We start from the raw sequence: 21,958 nt of genomic DNA on the forward strand, positions 1-21,958 counted from the left end.
TAGTTCTACTAAGTTTTAGTATTGTTATAACTTTTGCCAAGCCAATATAATTTGTAGTTCTGCTGAGTTTTAAGTAAATTTGTGATTTGTTTGAACCTCTAGAGTAATTGTCATTACTCCTGATTACCATGCAGAGAATTAAAAAGTTAACCTCACCCTAACCCACTGAGTGGGACAGGACATTAAATTGGTGTCACAGACAGGATTCTCTGTGAGAAGCGGTGAGAGGTTCCGTAAAGGGGATATCAGCCAGAGTGCTGAAGAAAGGAGAGCTGATTTTTGGTTGAAGCCGAAATCTCTGGCAGTAGGTCACAGCAACCCGGGATAAGCCTGATCTTGACTGCTCCCCGCTGTTGGATGTGTTGAAGAGCTATAAGGCTTGCACGACACCGAAGGGGCAGAGCTGGGCTGAGGGACGTTGGCAGTCCCCGACAACTGTAGCAGAACGGATAAGAGACTTGGCAAAAGAAAACAAGTTTAAGCCTGTAAAGGGAAAGGCTGTGGTTTGCGGTATCTTGTGAGCTGCATTGATAGCTGCCCAGAAGGACAAATGTGTTGTTAAACAAGCTGAGCAGGAGGCAAAGGAATCCTTCCAGGAATTTGTTAAAAAACTACAGGCAGAATTGGAAACAGAATGGGTGAAGCAGCAACTAGCTGAAAAGCATTAGCGGATGAGAAAAGAATCATGGAAAACTTGAAGGGTAGCCTGTGAGATGCTTTTGTGAGGAAGAGCTGAAGTTGCAGCTCCCTGGGGACCTTGAGAGCCAACTGGGATTTTCTAGCTTATCAAAAGAAGCCGACCTCATTGTGAGGAAGGTTGCCCCTCACTATCCATGGGAGGAGCTGAGGGTGGTGACAGAACCTGACCCTACTCCCACTGAAGTCATGTATGATGGCGAGGATGCAGAACCCACCATTACCACTAAAGAGATACCTTATACCGTTACTGAATTGGCAAAACTGCAGGAAAAATAGAGTAGGCAGGCTAAGGAAACTGAGACCGAATATGTGTGGAGGGTATCCCCGACAGGCGGAGACAGAATAAGGCTTTCGGAGGAAGAGGCTCAGGGATACTGGGGTCCTGGTGTATTTTTGACCGTAGATGATGAGCGGGAACCTTGGTCCCTGACCCAAAGGATGACGTATTGGGCCAGAGGGTTAGACCCCTTGGAGAGAGGAGATCCCATTGCCATCCCCTCCCCTGGGGTAAGCCAGCTTACAGAGAGTGCACAGAAGGCGGCTTGCCTCCAGCTGATGCGTGACAGGCGCCTAGTTCCCTGCCAACCTTCCCCAATGTTGTTTGCCAATCCGGATAGGATGACCCCCTTGATTAAAGGGTTACCCAATTCACTGATAATTTATTCTGTGCAAATCCAAGACCAACTAAGAGCCACTGTAGCCACGGGACCTCAGGGCAGACCGGGTCTTACCCGGGGGAATTGCACGGGAATTGATCAGTTATGGCCAGTGTGTGGGGTACCTTGGGAAGGAGGGGAAGGCACAAGCAGTGGTCTGTAGGGCTAAGACGGGAGAAAATACACTGCCCCCGAGACAGAAGCTTGGGGGGGCGGGGGCATCAAGAAATCGGTTGTGGAAGGGACGTCTAGATAAGGGTATTCCCCAAGAATTAATGCATGGCCTACCCCTCCCCAATTTACAGCTGCTGGTAAAAATGTGGGAACTGATAGATAAAGGCTGGCTGGGAAAACACCCCCCCCTCCTTGCTCCCTCGAAAGAGGGTGGAAAAAGACCCCATAAAACCCTTACACTATCCAGGACAACCTGTCCTGGTGGACCTCCCAACAGTGGGGAGATGCCTCCTGATTACCATGCAGAGAATTAAAAAGTTAACCTCACCCTAACCCACTGAGTGGGATGGGCCAAGAGGTTGGAGGTGGATGGGCTGTGAGGTCCCTTCCAACCCAAACCACTCTATGACTCTAAGATAAAAAGTAAAACTCATGGGCTGGGATAAAGAGAGTTTAATAGGACAACAAAGGAAGATAATAATAATAATATTAATAACAACAACAATAATAATAATAATAATGATAAAAGAATACACAAAGCACGATGCATAATGCAATTCCTCACCACCTGTTGTCCAATGCCCAGCACATCCTTGAGCAGAAATCACGCCCCCAGCCAGCTCCCCCCCAGTTTATATACTGAGCATGACATCATATGGTATAGAGCTAGTCTGGGTCAGCTGTCCTGGCCGTGTCCCCTCCCATCCTCTGGTGCACCCTCAGCCTCCTCACTGGCGGGGCAGTGGGAGAAGCTGAAAAGTCCTTGACCTGGTAAACACTGCTGAGCAACAACCAAAACAGCAGTCTGTTATCATCCCAAATCCAAACCACAGCACTCTACCCGCTACCACGAGGAAAATTAACTCTATCCCAGCTGAAACCAGGACATCTCCCCACAGGCCCCAGCACCCCGCAGCCCCTCAACAGCAGTTTCAGGTGGTGCCAGGCTGCAGAGGTGGCCACAGGCTGGGGGTGCTGTGGGTGCGCTGGTGAGCCAGCATGATCCCCTCATCCCGAAACCGCTTCTCACAGTAGCCGCACTGGAAGGGTTTGTCCTCTGCCCGGTTCTCAACCAGGGATGGACCCCCTGTCTCGCACTGGCTGCTCTCTGGCACTGCTGATGAGCTCTGGTGCAACCGCTGGTGGCTCATCAAGTTCTGTTTCTGGCTGCAGGTCTTGCCGCACTCACCACACTTGAAGGGCTTCTCACCAGTGTGGATGCGCTGGTGGACAGTGAGGGTACTGCTGTCCCTGAAGGCCTTGGGGCACTGTGGGCAGGCAAAGGGGCGCTCCCCAGTGTGGATGTGCTGGTGGGCAGCGAAGGTCTTTTTGTACATGAAGGCCTTGGGGCACTGTGGGCAGGAGAAGGGTCGCTCCCCGGTGTGGATGCGCTGGTGGGCCATGAGGGTCTTCTTGTCCCTGAAGGCCTTGGGACACTGGGAGCAGGCAAAGGGGCGCTCCCCGGTATGGATGCGCTGGTGGATGGTGAGGGTACTGCTGTCCCTGAAGGCCTTGGGACAGTGGGCACAGGCGAAGGGGCGCTCCCCGGTGTGGATGCGCTGGTGGGCTATAAGGGTCTTCTTGTACATGAAGGCCTTGGGGCAGTGGACGCAAGCAAAGGGTCGCTCCCCGGTGTGGATTCGCTGGTGGGCTATGAGGGTCTTCTTGTCCCTGAAAGCTTTGGGGCACTGCTGGCAGGCAAAGGGGCGCTCCCCAGTATGGATGCGCAGGTGGGCAGTGAGGTTCTTCTTGTCCCTGAAGGCCTTGGGGCACTGCTGGCAGGCAAAGGGGCGCTCCCTGGTGTGGATGTCCTGGTGGGCAGTGAGGCTACTGCTGTCCCTGAAGGTCTTAGGGCAGTAGGCACAGGCAAAGCGGAGCTCCTCAGTGTGCATGCCATGGTTAATAGCGAGGGTACTGCTTTCCCCGAAGGCCTTGGGGCACTGGGTGCAGGTGAAAGGGTGCTCACTGGTGTGGACCTGCTGGTGGATGGTGAGGGTCTTCTCATCCCTGAAGGCCTTGGGGCAGTGGGTGCACATGAAGGGTCGCTCCTCGGTGTGCATAAGCTGGTGGGCAGTGAGGGTCTTCTCATCCCTGAAGGCCTTGGGGCAGTGGGCGCAGGCAAACGGGCGCTCACTGATGTGGACACGCTGGTGGATGGTGAGGGTCTTCTTGTCCCTGAAGGTCTTGGGACACTGCGCACAGGTGAAGGGTCGCTCCCCGGTGTGGATGCGCTGGTGGGCACTGAGGCTACTGCTGTCCCTGAAGGTCTTGGGGCAGTGGGTGCAGGCGAAGGGGCGCTCACTGGTGTGGACTCGCTGGTGAGCTGTGAGGGTCCTCTTGTCCCTGAAGGCCTTGGGGCACTGCTGGCAGGCAAAGGGTCGCTCCCCAGTGTGGACGTGCTGGTGGGCAGTGAGGGTACTGTTGTCCCTGAAGGCCTTGGGGCAGTGGCTGCAGGCGAAGGGTCGCTCCCCAGTGTGGATGCGCTGGTGGATGACCAGATAGCGCTTCTCACTGAAACGGTGGCCGCAGTGGCTGCAGGTGAAGGGCTTCTCACCAGTGTGCACGTGCCGGTGTCTCAGCAGGTGATGCTTGTGGCCAAAGCGCTTCCCGCAGTCAGTGCAGACGAAGGGCCGCTCACCCGTGTGACTCCGCACATGGACTTCCAATGCTGTCTGGCGCTTGAAGCTCTTGTCACACTCAGGACACGTAGGGGGGGTCTTCTCCAGCGGCCGGGGGGTCGGCAAGGGGTGGAGGCGAGGGCGCCCTGAGGAACCCCCCCGGCTCCTGCTTGGCCGGCTGTGGGTCGAGCGCCCCCGACGCCTCCTGCCCCGCTTGGGCATCCCTGGGAGCAGGGTGGTGGGTGCGGGCAGCCCCTCGGGGACCCCCCCGGCCTCCCTCTGCGTCCCAGGGTCACCGGCTGCTGGGGAGAAGAGGCTGGGGTCACTGCCGGGGACTGGATGGGCACGTGGGACCCCTCCCCATGGCCAGCGGCACAGGCACCCCGCCAGCCCCCATCCTTCCTGCTGCACAGAGCATCTGGGGCCCAGGGGACGCTGCTGCTGGAACCCCCCACAACCCCCACAGCCCCCGGGTACCAACCTGAGACAGGGGTCCGGTGGCTCCGCGGTGTCCTGGGGGGGTCTGGCACACACGGCAGCTCTGCTCGCTCCATCTGGCAGATGATCTCTGGCTTGACAGTGGACCAGCCTGTCCGGGGCAGAGAGAGAGGCACCCTCTCCCGCACTGCCAGGACAGCATCGCCGGCCCCCCCCACCCGCAGCACCAGCATCTCACCCCAGCTCTGCTCCTCTCTCCTGTCCCTGCCCACCTACGGCTTCGGCCCCCTCGTCCCTGCACCTACAGCCTCCTCTCGCCTTGTCCTCATCACCTTGTCCACTCGCCTGCTCACAGCACCTGGGAATGGTTCATCGCTGCACCAGGGAGGTTTGGAGTGGCCATGACAAGCATTTCTTTACCGAGAGGGTGGTCAAACCCTGGAACAGGCTTCCTGGAGAGGTGGTTGATGCGCCAGGCCTGTCAGGATTTAAGAGGCGTTTGGACAATGCCCATAATAACAGGCTTGAACCTTTGGTCAGCCCTGAAGGGGTCAGGCAGTGGGACTAGATGGTCGTTGTAGCTCCCTTCCAACTCACATAGTCCAGTTCTATTCTATTCTATTCTATTCTATTCTATTCTATTCTATTCTATTCTATTCCTCCTGCTTTTTCACTTCCCCTTCTCCCTTCAGACTGGTTACAGCAGCTCTTAAGAATTTTGAACACCCTTGGGATGTTCAGGCCAGCATGTTCCTAGTGCTATGTCTCCTGAATGTGTTCCAGGTCTTGTTCAGGGTTACAAAAAGTTGTTGTAAGAATACCCCCCAGAGATCTGCCCCGATGGCCCTGGGGTGGAAACACAGCCCCACCATGGCATGTGGGAAAACATGGGCAGGTATCTAGAGACCTTCTCACCTCCAGTGGTTTGGACCTTCACTCCCGAACTACACTGATGAAGTGACAGAATATTTGAAAGGAAAATGCTGTGGCTATTCCAAAGAGGCACAACTCACCATCCTGTGCTGGGCCCTAGCCAGGATCTACCAAACACTGCTCGGTACTAGGCAGTGCCATCAGGGGGAAGAGAGGGACAACAGTGACAAGCACTGTGGCTACCCCGACCCCCATTACAGGAATTGCGACTTAACCAAAAAATCAACCCGTGCCGGAATCAGTCGCCCCTATACAGAATAAGAAATACACAAAAAAACCCAGCTCGCTTACTAAGGCATGACAATGAACCTGGACCATCAGGAGAACAGGAGCAAGAGGCAGAACCAGAAGTAATCACACAATCCCTGTCCCTGAGCGAGCTGCGAGATATGTGAAAGGATTTCATCCATCGTCCAGGCAAGGACCTGGCTGCTCTGGTGCTGGGATAACGGGGCCAGTAGCCTGGAACTGGAGGGAGGGGAAGCCAAGCAGCTGGGATTCCTGTCCAGGGAAGGGGGCATGGACAAGGCGTGAGGGAAAGGTGTCCCTTCAGTGAAGATGTTGTACGTCACCCAGGCAAGTGGACCACCATGGAGAGAGGTATCCAGTCCCTGAGGGAATTAGCCGTGCGGGAGATGGTTAATGATGACCTGGACAACGCACAGTTACCCACAGATCTTGATGAAGTCCAATGTACCCGACCCATGTGGCGGACGTTTGTACGGAGCGCACCATCGTCGTACACCAACTCATTGGCAGTGATGGACTGGGAAGGCAAAGAGGCACCAACGGTGGATGAAGTGGCTGGCCGACTCCAGCAACATGAAGAAAGTCTCTCCTCCTCCCTCATCTCGGCTGTGGAGAAACTGTCCCAGAAGGTCCAACAACTCAAAGAGAATCTGTCCTACTGTCCACCTGTACGGACCAGTATCTCAGCTATTCGGAGTAAGGATTCCTCTGCCCAGGAGAGAGGATATAGAGGGTGCACACCACAAGGAACCTTGTGGTTTTACCTGTGTGATGACAGAGAGGACATGAGGAGGTGGAATGGAAAAGCTCCCTCGACCCTAGAGGCATGAGGATGTGAATTGCAATGCACCACAATCACAAAAAGGGATCCTTCCAGGAAAATTGCTGTTCCACTTCCCAGCGGGCAGTTCCCCAGACCAAGTGGAAGGTCTGATCATACTTATGATCCTCATGAAGGCACCTCTAAGTCATTTTTACAAGAAGTGAGTAGCAAATACGATGAGCAGGACTAGAGGGGCCCTGCCTCCAGCCAGGTGGAGGAGAGGCACAACCGGGTTTCCTGGACCGTGTGGATCCGATGGCCTGGCACGTCAGACCCCCAGGAGGACAAGGCTCTAGTGGACACCGGTGCACAGTGTCCCCGAATGCCATCGAGCCGTGAAGGGGCAGAACCCATCTGTATTTCTGGAGTGACAGGGGCATCCCAACAGCCGACTGTACAGGAGGACAACGTGAGTCTAACTGGGAATGACTGGGAAAAGCACCAGGACCCAGAAGAAGAACGATTTCAAACAAGGCCCTGAGCAACGACAAGCCTTTGAACAAATTAACCAGGAGATAGTCCATGCGGTGGCCCTTGGGCCAGTCCGGGCAGGACCAGATGTTAAAAATGTGCTCTACACCACAGCTGGGGAGAACGGCCTGACCTGGAGTCTCTGGCAGAAAGCACCAGGGGAGACTCGAGGTCGACCCCTGGGGTTCTGGAGTCGGGGATACAGAGGATCCGAGGCCCGCTACACTCCAACTGAAAAAGGGATTTGGCAGCATCTGAAGGGGTGTGAGCTGCTTCGTAGGTGGTTGGTCCTGAAGCACAGCTCCTCCTGGCACCCCGACTGCCAGTGCTGGGCTGGATGGTCAAAGGGAGGGTCCCCTCTACACATCGTGCAGCTGATGCCACATGGAGTAAGTGGGTGGCACTGATCCCACAGCGGGCTCGAATAGGAAACCCCAGCCACCCAGGAATTCTGGAAGTGATCACGGACTGGCCAGAAGGCAAAGATTTCGGGATGTCACCAGAAGAGGAGGTGACACGCGCTGAAGAAGCCCCACCGTATAATAAACTGCAGAAAACGAGAAGCAATACGCCCTGTTCACTGATGGGTCCTGTCGCATTGTGGGAAAGCATCGGAGGTGGAAGGCTGCTGTGCGGAGTCCTACACGACGAGTCGCGGAACTGCTGAAGGAGAAGGGGAATCGAGCCAGTTCACGGAAGTGAAAGCCATCTGGCGGGATTGCTTTGGCTCAAGGACCCGGGTACGCTTGGTGGGTGATGCGGAAGGATGGGGAAGTCCGATGTGTGCCTCAAGGGGATCTGATTTTGGGTGAGAAGAGCCAATGAATTAAATTGTGTGACGTTAATTGCTAAATACCCTGCCATTGTATGTCGTCACTACTACAATCGCTATATGCCACAACAGCGGCATTGCAGTAAGAATCACCCAATTAATGAAGGATGAACTGTGATGCAATCAAACAAAGAGCAGCAATGAGGGAACCAGAACTGGCCTCAGCAACCGGCGCCCAGCAACTTCCCCGAAGTCGACACCTTCAGACCGTGGGCACAGGCCGCGCCAGATCCACCAGCCGCGCGCTCTGGATGCAGCCGCAACATCCCAACAGCACCCACCATCCCTCCTGCCCTGAGAGACGGTTCTGAGAGACGGAGCCCGAAGTCACGGACTAAATGAACTCAACGGGCATTTTAGAGAGATGGCCCATGCACTAAGGCAGTGATATCTGTGTATATCTCTCTATCTCAAAGACAGGGAAAGTGGTGGTGATTAGTTGGACAGTGCAGGGTCTGGGCATGACGTAGATGGCACAGAGTAAGGGGTGGATAATGTCCTGGTGTTCAGCTGTGATAGAGTTAATTGTCCCCAGGAGCTGGGAGGGGACACAGCCAGGACAGGCAACCCAAACTGGCCAAAGGGATATTCCATCCCATATGACATCATGTTCAACATATAAAGGGAGCTGGCTGGGAGGAGGAGTCCCTGCTCCAGCACGGGCTGGGTGGACATCAGGTTCTGGGCGGTGAGCAAACTGCATTGTGCATCACCCGCTTTGTCTGTTCTGTTCTCAGTCCTGTTGCGGTCCTTCCCCTCTCCCTTTGCTGTCCCAGTAAACTGTCCTTACCCCAACACACCAGTTTACCTTTTTCCTCAGTTCTGCTCCCCATCCCACCACGGTGCTCAGGTGCCAGCTGGGGTGAACCATGAGATCTCACCTCGTCTCATCTCATCATCTCACGTGTTCTATTCCATTGCGTTCCATCCTATCCTATCCTATCCTATCCTATCCTATCCTATCCCGTTCCACTCTCCTAGTCTCTCTACCAGGACCGCTCTCCGCAGGAGGCTGCCTGGCAGGGTAAAACCTGCGATCACAACCCCTACGTCAGCGCTCGGGCACCAACGGCGACAGCTGGATTTTCCCTTTCCAGGCTCCAGCTCCGTTACAGAGGTGAACTGCAGCTCGACCCCAGCCCGGCGGCACCGGAGAGAGTCCTCACCCAGCGAGGCGACCGCCTGGTAGTTCTCCAGCATCACCTCCCGGTAGAGCCGCCGCTGCCAGTCCGCCAGCTCTGCCCACTCCTCACGGGAGAAGTAGATGGCCACGTCCTCAAAGGTCACCGACATCTGCAGCAAGAAGCACGCTCGGCTCAGTACGCCCTGCCATGCGTTTGCCGAGCCCCTCCGCTGAAATCCTGCCAGTGCCGGACAGCGCCGGGACAGCTCAGACCCCCACCTTGCCGCAGCGGCCTGGAGTCCGGCGTGCCGCTGGCCCTCGGCGCGCAGACGGAGGCAGGTACAGCTACTTGTGTGGGAAGACGGCGGTGGGATGCGCCGGGGTCCGCAGGAGAGGCCTGTCCCGTGAGCAGCCGCGCCGGCCGGCGCAGCAAGGACAGAGGGGCCCTGCCAAGCACAACACCTGGATTCAGAAGAAATCGCGGGCAGAAGCGCACTTACCTGCCAACAGCCGCCTTCCCTTCCAGCCAGAGCCTTCAAAACTCCTGCTAAAAGCACCGACCCCAAGAGCGTGGCCCACGCCGCCGGCCGGCAAAAGGCGAGAACTCGCCAGGAAAAGGGGCCCTGGGGAAGCTCGCGACTCCCCAAACGGGCCTGCGGTGCCCAAGGAGAGCAGGAGCAAGATGTGCCGGGCTGTCCCGGGGGGTCTGACCACCCGTCCCATCCCGTCCCGGGCCGAGCCGAGCCCTGCCCGGCGCCCGTGTCGGCAGGGCCGGAGCCAGGGGGTCCGGGCGGGTGGGACGCGGAGCAGCGTGTCCGCCTGGGCACGGGGGCCCCGTGGCGAGACAGGGAAAGGCCGGGCAGGGGCGAGCACCGGGGGGGCGCCGGGCACCGGGGGGGGCCGGCAGGGCCGGGGGCGGCCGGCCGGCGGAGGGGAGCGCAGGGGAGAGGCCGTCGGGGCCGGGGTGCCCTCTCGGGGCGGGGGTCAGCGCCCATCCCCGTGCCGCGGGCCCGCCGCCCCACGCCCCTACCTGCGCCGGGGCCTCTCCGACAGACCGGCCGGGCCGCAGGCAGGGACAAAGGCGGCCCCGGGAGCCGCCGGCCGCGTCAGCCAGGGAGGGCCGCCCGCCGCCGGTGCAGCACGGGAGCTGTAGTCCTGCCGCTCCGCTCCGCTCCGCCCGGCTCGGCTGGGCTGGGCTGGGCTCGGGGGGCGGGTGGGTGCTCCCCACGTCCCCCCCCGACCCTGCTGCAGGGATGCGGGTGCCCCCGACACAGCGGGGATGTGGGTGCCACACACACACGCACCCGGTTCCCTCCCCTGCCCCCCCGCGGGGGTGTGTGTGTCCCACTCCCATGCCAACTGCGGGATGTGTCCCCCCATCCGCAGAGATGTGGGTGCCCTTCACGCCCCCACCCACAGAGATGCGGGTCCCCTGTTGTGGTTTGCTCCGCAGTACGGGGGTCACCTCCTCTGCAGGGGCGGGGGGGGGGCTGTGCGCAGGAGTGGGGGGCACAGCCTGTGGCGGGGACTGCCAGCGCCAGGATCACCCCGTGTCTGCCCCCGCTCCCCCCCCTCCTTGCCGGCTGAGTGGCATCTCCGGAAGATTGCAGACAAGGTCCTTGGTGTCAGCCACGCAAACGTGGTGCTGGGGGGCTTCGCTTTGCTCCCCGGGGCTGGTGGGCTCCCTTCACTCATTAGGCTGACGAGTGCCGTGTGAGATAACGTCCTGGGTTTGGCTGGGGTAGAGTTCAGTTTCTCCATCGCAGCTGGGATGGGGCTGCGGTTTGGATTTGTGCTGAAAACAGCTTCAATCACCCCAGGCTGCCTTAATTATGACTGAGCAGCGCTCGCACGGCACCAAGGGCTGTTCCGCTCCTCACAGCCCCACCACCGAGCAGGCCGGGGGGGCACGAGGAGCTGGGGGCGACCACAGTGGGGACAGCTGACCCCAACTGACCACAGGGATATTCCAGACCATATGACGTCATGCTTAGCAATAAAACTGCTGGGGAGGGTGGGGGGGCAACTGCTCAGGACTGGCTGGGCATCTGTTGGTTGCTGGTGAGCAATTATTCTCATTTGCATCACTTGTCTTTCTTGGGTTTTATTTTCCTCTCTGTTACTTTTTTTCTGGGTCCCAGCCCAACCGTGTGTCCTCGCGAGGTGCCACTGGCCCCAGCCAGAGCAGGGCGGATTCTCCAGCACTGCCGCAATCTGGCAGCATCCCTGCTCCCACCCCAGCTGCCACCTCCTCCCCAGGGTCCCAGGGCTCCACCGTGGTGCCCAACAACCACTGGCCCCGATCTGCCACCGGCCTCGCAGCAGGTCTAAGATTGTAGGGATGGTCTCGTTCCTCTCGCCGCTCCAGCTGCAAGGACGTGCCACAGGCAGGGCACCGGGCTCTCCCTGCTCCCACCAGCTCTCCTACTTGTACTTGGCCAAGGCTTCCAGTGGCACCGGGAGCTGGGTGCAGGACATGAGGAGCGGGTGCACGGGGAGGAAGGGGTTGAAGGACTCTCCCTCCCGGTAGCAGGAGAGAATCCTCTCCTCCGTGTGCACGCCCTGGTGCACCGTCAGCTCCTTCTTGTGGCTGAAGATCTTGCCGCACTCGGTGCAGGGGTAAACCCGCTCCACCGTGTGGGTGAGGTGGTGGGTCCGCAGGTTGCCCTTGTACTTGAAGCTCTTCCCGCACTCCAGGCAGGTGAAGGGACGCTCGCCCGTGTGGATGCGCTTGTGCTTCATCAGCGTGGTCTTCAGGTTGAAGGTCTTGCCGCACTCGGGGCAGATGAAGGGGCGCTCGCCAGTGTGGATGCGCTGGTGGGTGATGAGGGTGCCCTTGCGGTTGAAGCTCTTGCCACACTCAGTGCAGGTGAAGGGCTTCTCGCCAGTGTGGATGCGCTGGTGCTTGATCAGCTCACCATTGTGGCTGAAGCACTTGCCACAGTCGGTGCAGGCGAAGGGGCGCTCACCGGTGTGGATGCGCTGGTGCCGCGTCAGGTCACCATTGCGGCTGAAGCTCTTGCCGCACTCGGAGCAGCCGAAGGGCCGGTCGCCGATGTGGATCTTCTGGTGGAGGATGAAGGTCTTCTTGGCGCAAAAGCCCTTGCCGCACTCGGCACAGATGAAGGGGCGCTCGCCGCGGTGGATCTTCTGGTGGGTGATGAAGTTGGCCTTGCGGTTGAAGCTCTTGCCGCACTCGGTGCAGGAGAAGGGCTTCTCGCCAGTGTGGATGCGCTGGTGCAGGATGAAGGTCTGCTTGGAGCAGAAGCTCTTGCCGCAGACGGTGCACTCAAACGGCTTCTCGCCCGTGTGGATGCGCTGGTGCCGCATCAGGTCGCCCTTCTGGCTGAAGCTCTTGCTGCAGACGGTGCAGGCGAAGGGCTTTTCCCCCGTGTGCACCCGCAGGTGGGTGATCAGGTTCCCTCGGTGCTGGAAGCTCTTCCCACACTCGCTGCAGGCGAAGGGACGCTCGGCGGCATGGCTGCGGGGACGCGGTGCCAGCTCAGCACCGGAGGCCATGGCACTGCCCGCCTCGCAGGCAGAGGGGGGCGTCTGCCCAACACCGTTCACCGGCACCACCGGAGCTGGTCCCTTCTCCAGACAGAGACCCCGGGGCTCGGGGGGGGCCCGCGGCCCCCGGGGCACCACTGGGCTGCGCCGTAGCTCGGTGACAGTGCCCTGTGCCTGCTGCACCGTCCACTGGCTGACGCGGGGCTGAGGCCCGAGGGAGCCCCCCAAGGCAGCCCCCAGGCTCTTCTCCAGCTCAGCCACCTCTGGTTTCACCTCCTCCAGCTCCTCCTTGGGATGCCACTCACCGTCACCATCTGCCAAGGGGAGCCCCGCAGTTACCTGCCGCAGCTCCAGAGCCCACCCAGGAGACCCCCGCAGCCGCAGTCAGCCCCCCGCAGCCCCACTCCCCTCTCGGGACGTCTCCAACACACGTTCACACGTGCTGGGCTCGCGCGGAGCTGCGCCCATCAACACGGGCATGGTGCTGCAGACCTCTAACCCGCTTCCCCGGCACCAGGGCACCAGCACCTCACCCCCACCCTGGCACTGGGGTGAGGTGGGCTGGGAGCTGTGGGGTCCCGGCTCCGGCGCTGGGTTCATGTGTCCGAGCGCGTCTGGGTGATGGAGGAGCTGGACGAAGCCGCCCTGTCCTCGGCACCCAGCCAGGTCCCGCACCACCCTCAGACCCACTGCCGGGTCCCAGCGCACCCAAAGGTGCCACATGAAATCTCTCCTCCCACGCCCAAACTGCAGACATCCCCCCGCAGCTTGAGCCTGAGCGTCCCTGTCCTGGGACAGGGGGCACCTCCGGAGCCCCCGAGCCGGGGTCTGGAATGGGACCAGAGCCGTTGCCAGCCAAGCCCGGCGGCACCTGCCTCGTGTACCGGCTCTGGTTGAAGCTTTTGGCTTCCCTTGGCTGACAAAAACCTCCCCCAAGCCCACCAGCAGCCACCGCCCCCCTGACCGCCCCCTCCAGTGCTCCCTCGGGAGCCGTAAGGACGTTTCAGCCAAGCCCACCACCCGGACGGCGCTGTCAGATCGACTTCTGCAGGACCCAGCCCGTCGCGGGTACACGGGGCCAGATCCCCGGGCTCTCGGCAGGCTGACCTGCTCCGACACGCCGCATGTCCAGCAAGGAGCCTTCCCTTGCTCCGCACCCAGCGAGCCAGGGCACTCGCCCCCACGTCTCCCCCATCCCACCGGACCCCCCGGAGCCGTCCCGGTGCTCACCTGGGTGCTCACCTGCACCGCCGCGATGGCCGGGAGCTCCGGGGTCATCCCGACCCGGGGGGCACCCGATGTACGACTCCTCCTCCGGCTCCACCTTCACGATGATCTCAGGCTTGGCATCGCCTGCACGCGGAGAGCGCGGTGCTACGGCGGGCGCAGGCAGGGCCAGAGGAGCCGCGGATGGGCTTTGGGCCCCGGCTGGCAGCACCGCCGGCAGGGAGGGCAGGGCTGGGCTCTCGTGGGACTCCCGTGGAGTGTCACCACCCCCGGGTGGCACAGGACAGAATGTCACCACCCCCGGGTGGCACAGCATGGTGTCACCACCCCCGGGTGGCACAGGACAGAATGTCACCATCCCCGGGCGACACGGCACAGCCGCCTCCGGCCGCCCCGGCAGGCAGCACCGGCAGCAGGCAGAGCCGGCAGCACCAGATCCCGAGGGGCAGCTCCTCCCCACCCCGTGCCCGGCCGGGTGCCCTCTGCCCAGCTCGTCTCCCGCCCGGCCCCCCGCACCCCCCATCCTGCACGGGGCCCGCACACCGCCGGCGGCCTGCAGAGCGCCCGCACGCCCCGGCTGCCCCCCCCTCCCCTCCCGGCCCTCCCGGGGCCCCCAGCCCCACTCACAGGCAGCGGGCCGGGGGGGCGCGTCCCCCTCCTGGGAACCGGGGCGGTAACTGCCGGACGCCTCGTCCTCGAGCTCGCTTTTGACGACCGCCTCCAGTTTGACGCCTGCGGGAGGAAAGGCACAGCCCGCGCGTCCGGCTTGGGCGCTGACCGAGCGCTCGGGGACGTCCCCACGCTCTGCCCGTGTCGGCGCCGGCTCCGGCTCGCTGCTCCTTAATCCCGGGTTCCCGGGAGCTCCCTCCAGCCGCCGGGCATCTGCCAGTGCTGGGACACCCTGTCCCCAGGGACACGTGGGGGTGCCCCAGCCACGGGACCCCGGGGATCCGAAACGCCCAGAGTCGGCAAATGGTCAGGTTTGCCAGAAAATACAACACACGTATCCCGGTTCCCTCCGGAACGGAATTCCCAGGTACCAAACACCACCGGGCCTGCACTGCCCCGGCAAAGCTCCCCAGGGGGCAACGGCCCTTCCCACGTCCCCACGCGGACGGCACCCACAGCATTCGGTAGGGAACGTCACCCGCAGCAGCCTGCACGGGACAGGGGACTCGATCCCGGGGGGCTGCGGGTCTCGCCCAGCTCCCAGCCCTCCCCCAGCCGCCCGCTCCGCGCTGGCTCACCGGCGCTGGGGTGGCCGGGGATGCCGGGGACACCCAGGCCCTGGGGACACCCGATGTAGGACTCATCCTCCGGCTCCGTCTTCACCACGATCTCACGCTTCACGCCAGCCCAGCCCTTTCCTGGGGAAGACAAAGCTGCTCTCGGGTTCCTGGGCAGCGTGGGCAGCCCGGCATCGCACCGCGGCTGTGAACGGTGCGGCCGTGGGCTCCGCGCTCCCTCCGCAGCCCTGCACCGGGCACGGGGGCACCAAACATCCCCCGTGGGTACTAGAGGGGAAACCAGGGGATCAAGCCACGGGCCCCCCCAGCCGTGGGCAGCGACTGCCCGTCCCTCCCTGCAGCCCAACGAGGACCCTCACCCAACCAAAACCATCCCGGCGTCCGGCACCGCGCACAGCATCCCCCACGCCAGCACCCTGCCTGGCTCCGCCGGATGCGGCAGCTCAGCCCCGGTTGGGGGGTCACAGGCCCCGGCTGGGGGGGCTGCGACATCCCTGCGGTGCCGGGGCAGCCGGGTCCCCGCGGGATCCACGGCAGCTTTCGGCAGCCTCACCTGCGCCGCAGGCGTCGGGCATCCCCCGCAGCCTCGTGTCCCGCGGGTCCCCCCCAAACGGCTCCTCCTCTCGCTCCATCGTCGGGGGTCCCGGGGTCCCTCCAGAAGAACCTGCCCGAGGGACGGAAAAGTCTCCTTCAGCCGGGCCCGGCTGCTCCGGAGGATGCCGACCTCCGGCCGGGCTCCCCGCTCCGGCACGCCGGGCTGTGCCGATCCCCCCCGTCCCTTCCCCAGACCCCCTTCACCCCACAGCTGCCCCGGGAAGCGGCTGCGGGCAGCAGGGCTGAGGACGTCACGGCGGCTGCACGGTGCAGGGCGGCACAGGATGGGTGCCAGGGCGGCACAGGATGGGTGCCAGGGCGGCACAGGATGGGTGCCAGGGCGGGCAGGGATCGCGGCAGGAAAGACGAAGCTTCCCCCCCCGGTGTCCCCCCCCTCCCCGCTCCCGGTGTCCCCCTCGGGCTGTCCCCCCCCGCCCGTCCCGCTGCCCCCTCCCGTGTCCCCCCCCCCCCGTCCCGCTGCCCCCTCCCGTGTCCCCCCCCGCCCGTCCCGCTGCCCCCTCCCGTGTCCCCCCCGCCCGTTCCGGTGCCCCCTCCCGTGTCCGTCCCGCCCGTCCCGCTGTCCCCTCCCGTGTCCCCCCCCGCCCGTCCCGCTGCCCCCTCCCGTGTCCCCCCCCCCCGTCCCGCTGCCCCCTCCCGTGTCCCCCCCGCCCGTCCCGCTGCCCCCTCCCGTGTCCCCCCCCCCCGTCCCGCTGTCCCCGCTCTCACCGGCGGCGCTCGGAGGGGCGGCACGCGCGGACCGCCGCCGATGGCCGCCGACCGCAGGAGCGCACCGGGGCGGGCGGCGCACGGGGCGAGGCAGACAAAGGGCTCCCCCCGCTGCCTGCCGGGAGCTGTAGTCCGGCCCCCGCCCCCGGCCCTGCCGCCGCTGCCCCCGGGCTGCTCGGGGTCCCCGGGACGGGATGCTCCGGTGTCACCGGGACAGGGTGCTCCGGTGTCCCTGGGACGGGATGATCCGGTGTCACCGGGACAGGATGCTCCAATGTCACCGGGGACAGGATGCTCTGATGTCACTGGGGATGGGATGCTCCAGTGTCACCGGGCTGGGATGCTCCAGCGTCCCTGGGACAGGATGATCTGGTGTACACGGGACAGGATGCTCCGGTGTCCCTGGGATGGGATGCTCCAATGTCACCCGGCCAGGATGCTCCGGTGTCCCTGGGACGGGATGATCCGGTGTCACCGGGACAGGGTGCTCCGGTGTCCCTGGGACGGGATGCTCCGGTGTCCCTGGGACGGGATGCTCTGGTGTCACCGGGGACAGGATGCTCCAATGTCACCGGGGCCAGGGTGCTCCAATGTCACCGGGACGGGATGATCTGGTGTACACGGGACAGGGTGCTCTGGTGTCACCGGGTACAGGGTGCTCCAGTGTCACCGGGACGGGATGCTCTGCTCACCTCTGGACCAGGATGCTCCGGTGTCCCTGGGACGGGATGCTCCAATGTCACTGGGGACAGGATGCTCCAGTGTCACCAGGACAGGATGCTCTGGTGTCCCTGGGATGGGATGCTCCAGTGTCCCCAAGACAGGATGATCCAGTGTCCCCCGGGGTGCTCTGGTGTCACCAGGGCCAGGATGCTCTGGTGTCCCTGGGACAGGATGCTCTGGTGTCACCGGGGACAGGATGCTCCAGTGTCACCGGGGATGGGATGCTCCAGTGTCCCCGAGACAGGATGATCCAGTGTCCTCCAGGGTGCTCTGGTGTCCCCGGGATGGGCTGCTCCGGTGTCACCAGGGCCAGGATGATCCGGTGTCCCTGGGACGGGGTGCTCCAGTGTCACCAGGGCTGGTGTGCTCTGGTGTCCCTGGGACAGGATGCTCTGGTGTCACCAGGATGGGATGATTCGGTGTCCCCCAGGGTGCTCTGGTGTCACCAGGGCCAGGGTGCTCTGGTGTTCCTGGGACTGGGATGCTCTGGTGTCCCTGGGACAGGGTGCTCTGGTGTCCCCCGGGACAGGATGATCCAGTGTCCCTGGGATGGGATGATCTGGTGTCACAGGGTCAGGGTGCTCCATTGTCCCTGGGACCGGGGTGCTCCAGTGTCACTGGGGCTGGGGTGCTCGGGGTCCCCAGGACTGGGATGATCCAGTGTCACCAGGGCCAGGATGCTCCAGCGTCCCCCAGGCCAGGATGCTCTGGTCACCTCTGGACTGGGATGCTCCGGTGTCCCTCGGACCAGGATACTCCAGTGTCCCTGGGACAGGATGATCCAGTGTCTCTGGGACAGGATGATCCAGTGTCTCCAGGGCAGGATGATCCAGTGTCCCCCGGGGTGCTCCAGTGTCCCTGGGACGGGATGCTCTGGCCTCCCCCAGGCCAGGATGCCCCCATGTCCCCCAGGCCAGAGTGGATGCAGGCAGTCAGCCCAGCCCAGCCCAGGGCACCAGCCACAGCCCGAGGTGCCCCCACCTCCCCACCCCGAGGACGGTGCTGGCCTGGGTTGAGGCAGCCATCGGCAGGAGAACATGCAGCCCGGTACACCCCGGAGCAGGCAGTCCCGCTGGGAGCAGGGTGTGATACCAGGACCATGATACAGTTGTGTGCAGTAAGTCATTGTAACGATAACGCACGTCAGCTCACAGGGGAGCCAGCGGGTGATGAATTGCAGCAGGACGAGGGGACGTGGGGATGTGGGGACATGGGGATGCAGGGACATGGGGACGTGGGTGTGATGGAGTAAATGGGGGAGGTCAGCAGGGAAGCCACATCGTTCAGTGTCAGAGCTGCTGGGAAGGGATGCAGGGTGTTGAGTCCCAGGGTGCCGGGTCTGGGTGCCAGCGACGACAGAGAGATCCACAGCGCAATGGGACAAGGGGGATGTGCCGCCTGCTTGTCACCCACCCAAGAGCAGGGCTTGGCACAGCCTCAACAGGGGCAGGGGGCTGGAGGGCAGGGGGCTTCGACCGGGGTGGGTGGGCGGGCAGGCAGGAGTGCGGGATGCGGCACTTGGAGAAGTGGGGGCCGGCCCGGAGCAGGCAAAGGGCCCTGCACCTGACACCCCGAGCCCCTCAATCCCCTCCCACTGCCCCATCACCCGCTGCACCCCTCGGCTTGGCACTGGAGCCAGGGTGGCCCCCGGAGCAGCTGGGGGGTCTGGCGCAAGCGGAGGACAATGCCAGGATCAGCAGCGGGGAGGTGGCACGCTGCCAGCCGAGAGCAGCGTGTGGCCACGTGCCCCCCCCCCACCTTCAGCCATGACCACCAGTGGGGTCGTGATGGCTGCATCCAGCCTAGGGTGGGCTTTGGGGACGGATGGCAACGCAGCACCCAAGGGCTGTCGGGAACAGTGACCCAGACGCCTTGCTGGTACACAAACAGGGCTGTCAGTCAATGGCGTCACCAGAGCTGGTGGCCAGCCCAGGGCCCGTTGAACTCTCCTGCCCGGCAGCGGGCTGCACGCCGGGATCGCCCCTTGGGCAGGGACACCTCGGGTTAGTCCTTGAGGCTGAGAGATTCCTGGCCCCAACAGATCCTCAGCGAGTGACTAATAGCATGCTGAACTTTGAAAACTTAGCTAAGTGATATAGAGGACTGATCACACGTACATAATGCTTTAGACATAAACCATTGACCAAGTCTGGGACTAGGACTGGATCCAGCCACACTCAGGCTCCTCTCTGAGACAGAGTTCAGAAAGCGAGAGGGTCCTTGTGAGCTCCTGACTGCACGGGAGGGTCTCCTGACAGCTTTGTCTGACCCTGTCCTCTGTGCAGTGAATAATCCAGTGTCCCTTGCCATCGAATCTCCTTAAACCACTGTCGCATTTACCGTTGAACTTTGCTAATTCACTCTTCTATAAGAATAGAGTGTATTGTTGCTTCTCTCTTACGAGTGAAGTGCGTGACTCCATCTGCGGCACCGCAGAGACCGAGGAGGGGACAGGGAGCAGCCAGGGGAGGGAAGATGGGATGGGATCGCAGAGGGGGAATGGCCCCCGCCGCTGCAGAGAGAGGAGCAGGACCTGAGGCAGAGAATGCCCACCCTGTCGACGCTGCAACGCCGAACGTGGCAGAACCTTCATCTCCCACGAGGTCTGCGCATCTAAAAGCACACACTTAACAAGTCGCCATGCCAGCGAGCCAGGTTTCGTGAGCTCCGGCTCTCATAAAAGCAGGGCTGGGGCCACACCTGGCACAGCACGGGGTGTGCCGGCTCCTTGCCAGCTCTGGCGCAGCTCCATGCTGCCACGCATCACCGCGCTGCACCACGACTGCCGCCCAGGGCAGCGCCGGCACACCATCCCTTCTGCTCCCACCGGCACCAGCCCCACAGTCCGGCTCTCCAGGGCGCAGCCCAGCATCCTCCTCCTCCTCCTCTCTCCCTGCTTGCTCCCGGTAAACAACGGCTCCTGCCGCTCTTCTTGGCTTCTCTGCTCCTCCAGTTCAGACACGGGCTGTAGGGACGGGGCCACCCTTCCCAGCGCAGCTCAGCGCGGGGAACCCAGCGCCAAGGGGGCGGCGAGAGGGACCTGGGACCTGCGCTGCAGAGAGGTGTCGGAACCTGGAACTGAGTGCCGAGGGCGAGCGGCTTCGGGGCAGCGGGGCTGGAAATGGGATGGCCAAGGGGGATCAACCAGCCGGTACATCGAGGGGATCACCCGGGTGAGCAGCCCATGCTGGCGGCAGCTACAGGCTCGTGCGTGTCCCCAGCCAGGGCCCGGCAGCCCCCAGCGGTGCTGGGGGGCAGGTCGAGATCCCGTCTGCTCCTGGTGGGAGCTGGGCAGCGAGTGCTGGTCCTGCCACCGCGCCCTGTGTTGGGGCCGGGGCGCGTGGCTGGGAGCAGCACCGACAGGCAGGGTGCTCCTCTCCCGGCAGCGCCGTGGAGAAGGGTGCTCACAGCCTCCACAGCCCCCGGGAGAGCTTACCGCTGGGTTTGCTGTTTCTGTGATAGATTCTGTGATAGTGATTCCACCGCCAGCAAAAAAGAAAGTTCTGGTGTCATCTGGTGAGGTTGGGCATGAACGGGCAGGCAATGTGAGCCGGCAGTGGCTGGCAGAGAGGGAGCGAGAGTCCTCCTCGGAGATGGACGCCGCGCAGGGCAGCATTGCAGGGAGCAGGCACCCACCCGCCCGGTGCCGCCGGGAGCACTGCCGCTCCTGAGGCTCTGCTCAGCCATTCGATTAGTGGGGTGATTTATAAATCCTTCGTCTGAGATTTGACATGACTCAGAACCTCTCAGCAGACTGTGAGAGTGGCAAAGCCCCGTGCAGGGAAGCAGATGGCTCGGCCATGGGTGCCCACAGCCCCTCGATGTGCAGCTGCAGCTCTGGCTTTGGTGTCCCCCGAAGGCTCTTCAAGCGGAGGAGGGGAGCAGCACCCACCGAGCGGGGCCCTGAGCACCTCCAGGCGAGGGGCTGCATCTCCCCTGCCGGGACGGCACCCTACTGCCCCGTCCCAGCCGCGACGAGCCGTGCAGCACCACGCTGGGCGAGAGCATCAGCTCCCCAGGGACTCTGCCTCGGAACGGCGCCCGCAGGCAGCAGCACACAGCCACACGAACCCACGGGAGCCCCGGCACGGGCAATCCCTCCCAGACTGCATGTTCATCGCAGTGTTTGCCTTCGAGACCCACATCAGGGCCGAGGAGAGACGGCCCTTCCCTGCCGGAGGCTGCTGCGTCTCCCCGGCACGCTGCACAGGCTCTGCGGCTCCACGGCCGTCCTTGGCCTCACCAGCAGCGCAGCGATCCTGCACATCCCCGGGCGTGAAGCGCTGCTGCACGGGGTGCAGAGGGTGGACGTGCACGCGGAGAGGTGGGGGCAGCATTTGGGCTCCCTGCATGAGAAGGAATACCTCTCCTGCAGAGCCACGGCCGCCTCAGGGCACGCGCTCTGCCTTCACCAGCACCGCAGCACCCGCTGACGCCCAGCTTATCGCGGAAGCTTCGTGGCTGCTGCTGCCTGCGCCAGCCCTGACTCACGCCGGCTCCTGCCGCCGGTGACACCCGTGAGATGCCTGTCGGGTCTCGCCTCCTCCCCAGCGTGCCGGTCCAGCCCCACCACCGCTTCCTCACGGACCAGTCCTTCCTCGGCGGCTCCGTGCCCAGGGCAGCGGGATTCCCCCAGGACCCGCGCCTGCTCCTGGAGAGGCAGCTCCGGGGGTGGGTGCCCCATGGGGGGCTGCGCCCCTTCCCAGCTCTCACCAGGGACCAGCCCCTTGAGGGGCAGCAGACCCCGAGGCCTGGGGAAGGCTGTCCATCCGTCTGTCTGTCCCCAGCCGTCCCCCGACTCTGCTAACGCCAGTGACAGCGTGCCATCGCCTGAACAGGGTCTCTGCAGCGTGACCTACCCCAGCATTTGGGGATCCCTCCTGCGGCCCCACGTGAAGTCCCCCAGCACCGGGAG

General features: G+C 62.8%; 1 protein-coding gene across 2 annotated transcripts; it reads right to left on the reverse strand.

Moving 5' to 3' along the window:
* Positions 1 to 1,966: 1,966 nt before the first annotated feature.
* On the reverse strand, positions 1,967 to 16,552 carry LOC104631855 (uncharacterized). 2 transcript variants are annotated; one of them, XM_075746976.1, is made up of 7 exons: positions 16,321 to 16,442; positions 15,554 to 15,664; positions 15,001 to 15,120; positions 14,381 to 14,485; positions 13,757 to 13,879; positions 11,558 to 12,840; positions 1,967 to 4,243 (listed from the first exon to the last, which is right to left on the reverse strand). In XM_075746976.1, the coding sequence occupies exons 2-7, from the start codon at positions 15,630 to 15,632 to the stop codon at positions 2,462 to 2,464; spliced, it is 3,492 nt and encodes a 1,163-aa protein (XP_075603091.1). In that variant the 5' UTR covers positions 15,633 to 15,664; positions 16,321 to 16,442; the 3' UTR covers positions 1,967 to 2,461. The 2 variants fall into 2 exon arrangements, with proteins under 2 accessions (XP_075603091.1, XP_075603090.1); XM_075746975.1 differs by lacking the exon at positions 1,967 to 4,243 and having other exon boundaries at positions 11,105 to 12,840; positions 13,769 to 13,879; positions 16,321 to 16,552.
* Between the last annotated feature and the right edge of the window lie 5,406 nt (positions 16,553 to 21,958).

Source organism: Balearica regulorum, chromosome 2, assembly GCF_011004875.1.
Source record: "Balearica regulorum gibbericeps isolate bBalReg1 chromosome 2, bBalReg1.pri, whole genome shotgun sequence".
NCBI classification, from domain to species: Eukaryota; Metazoa; Chordata; class Aves; order Gruiformes; family Gruidae; genus Balearica; species Balearica regulorum.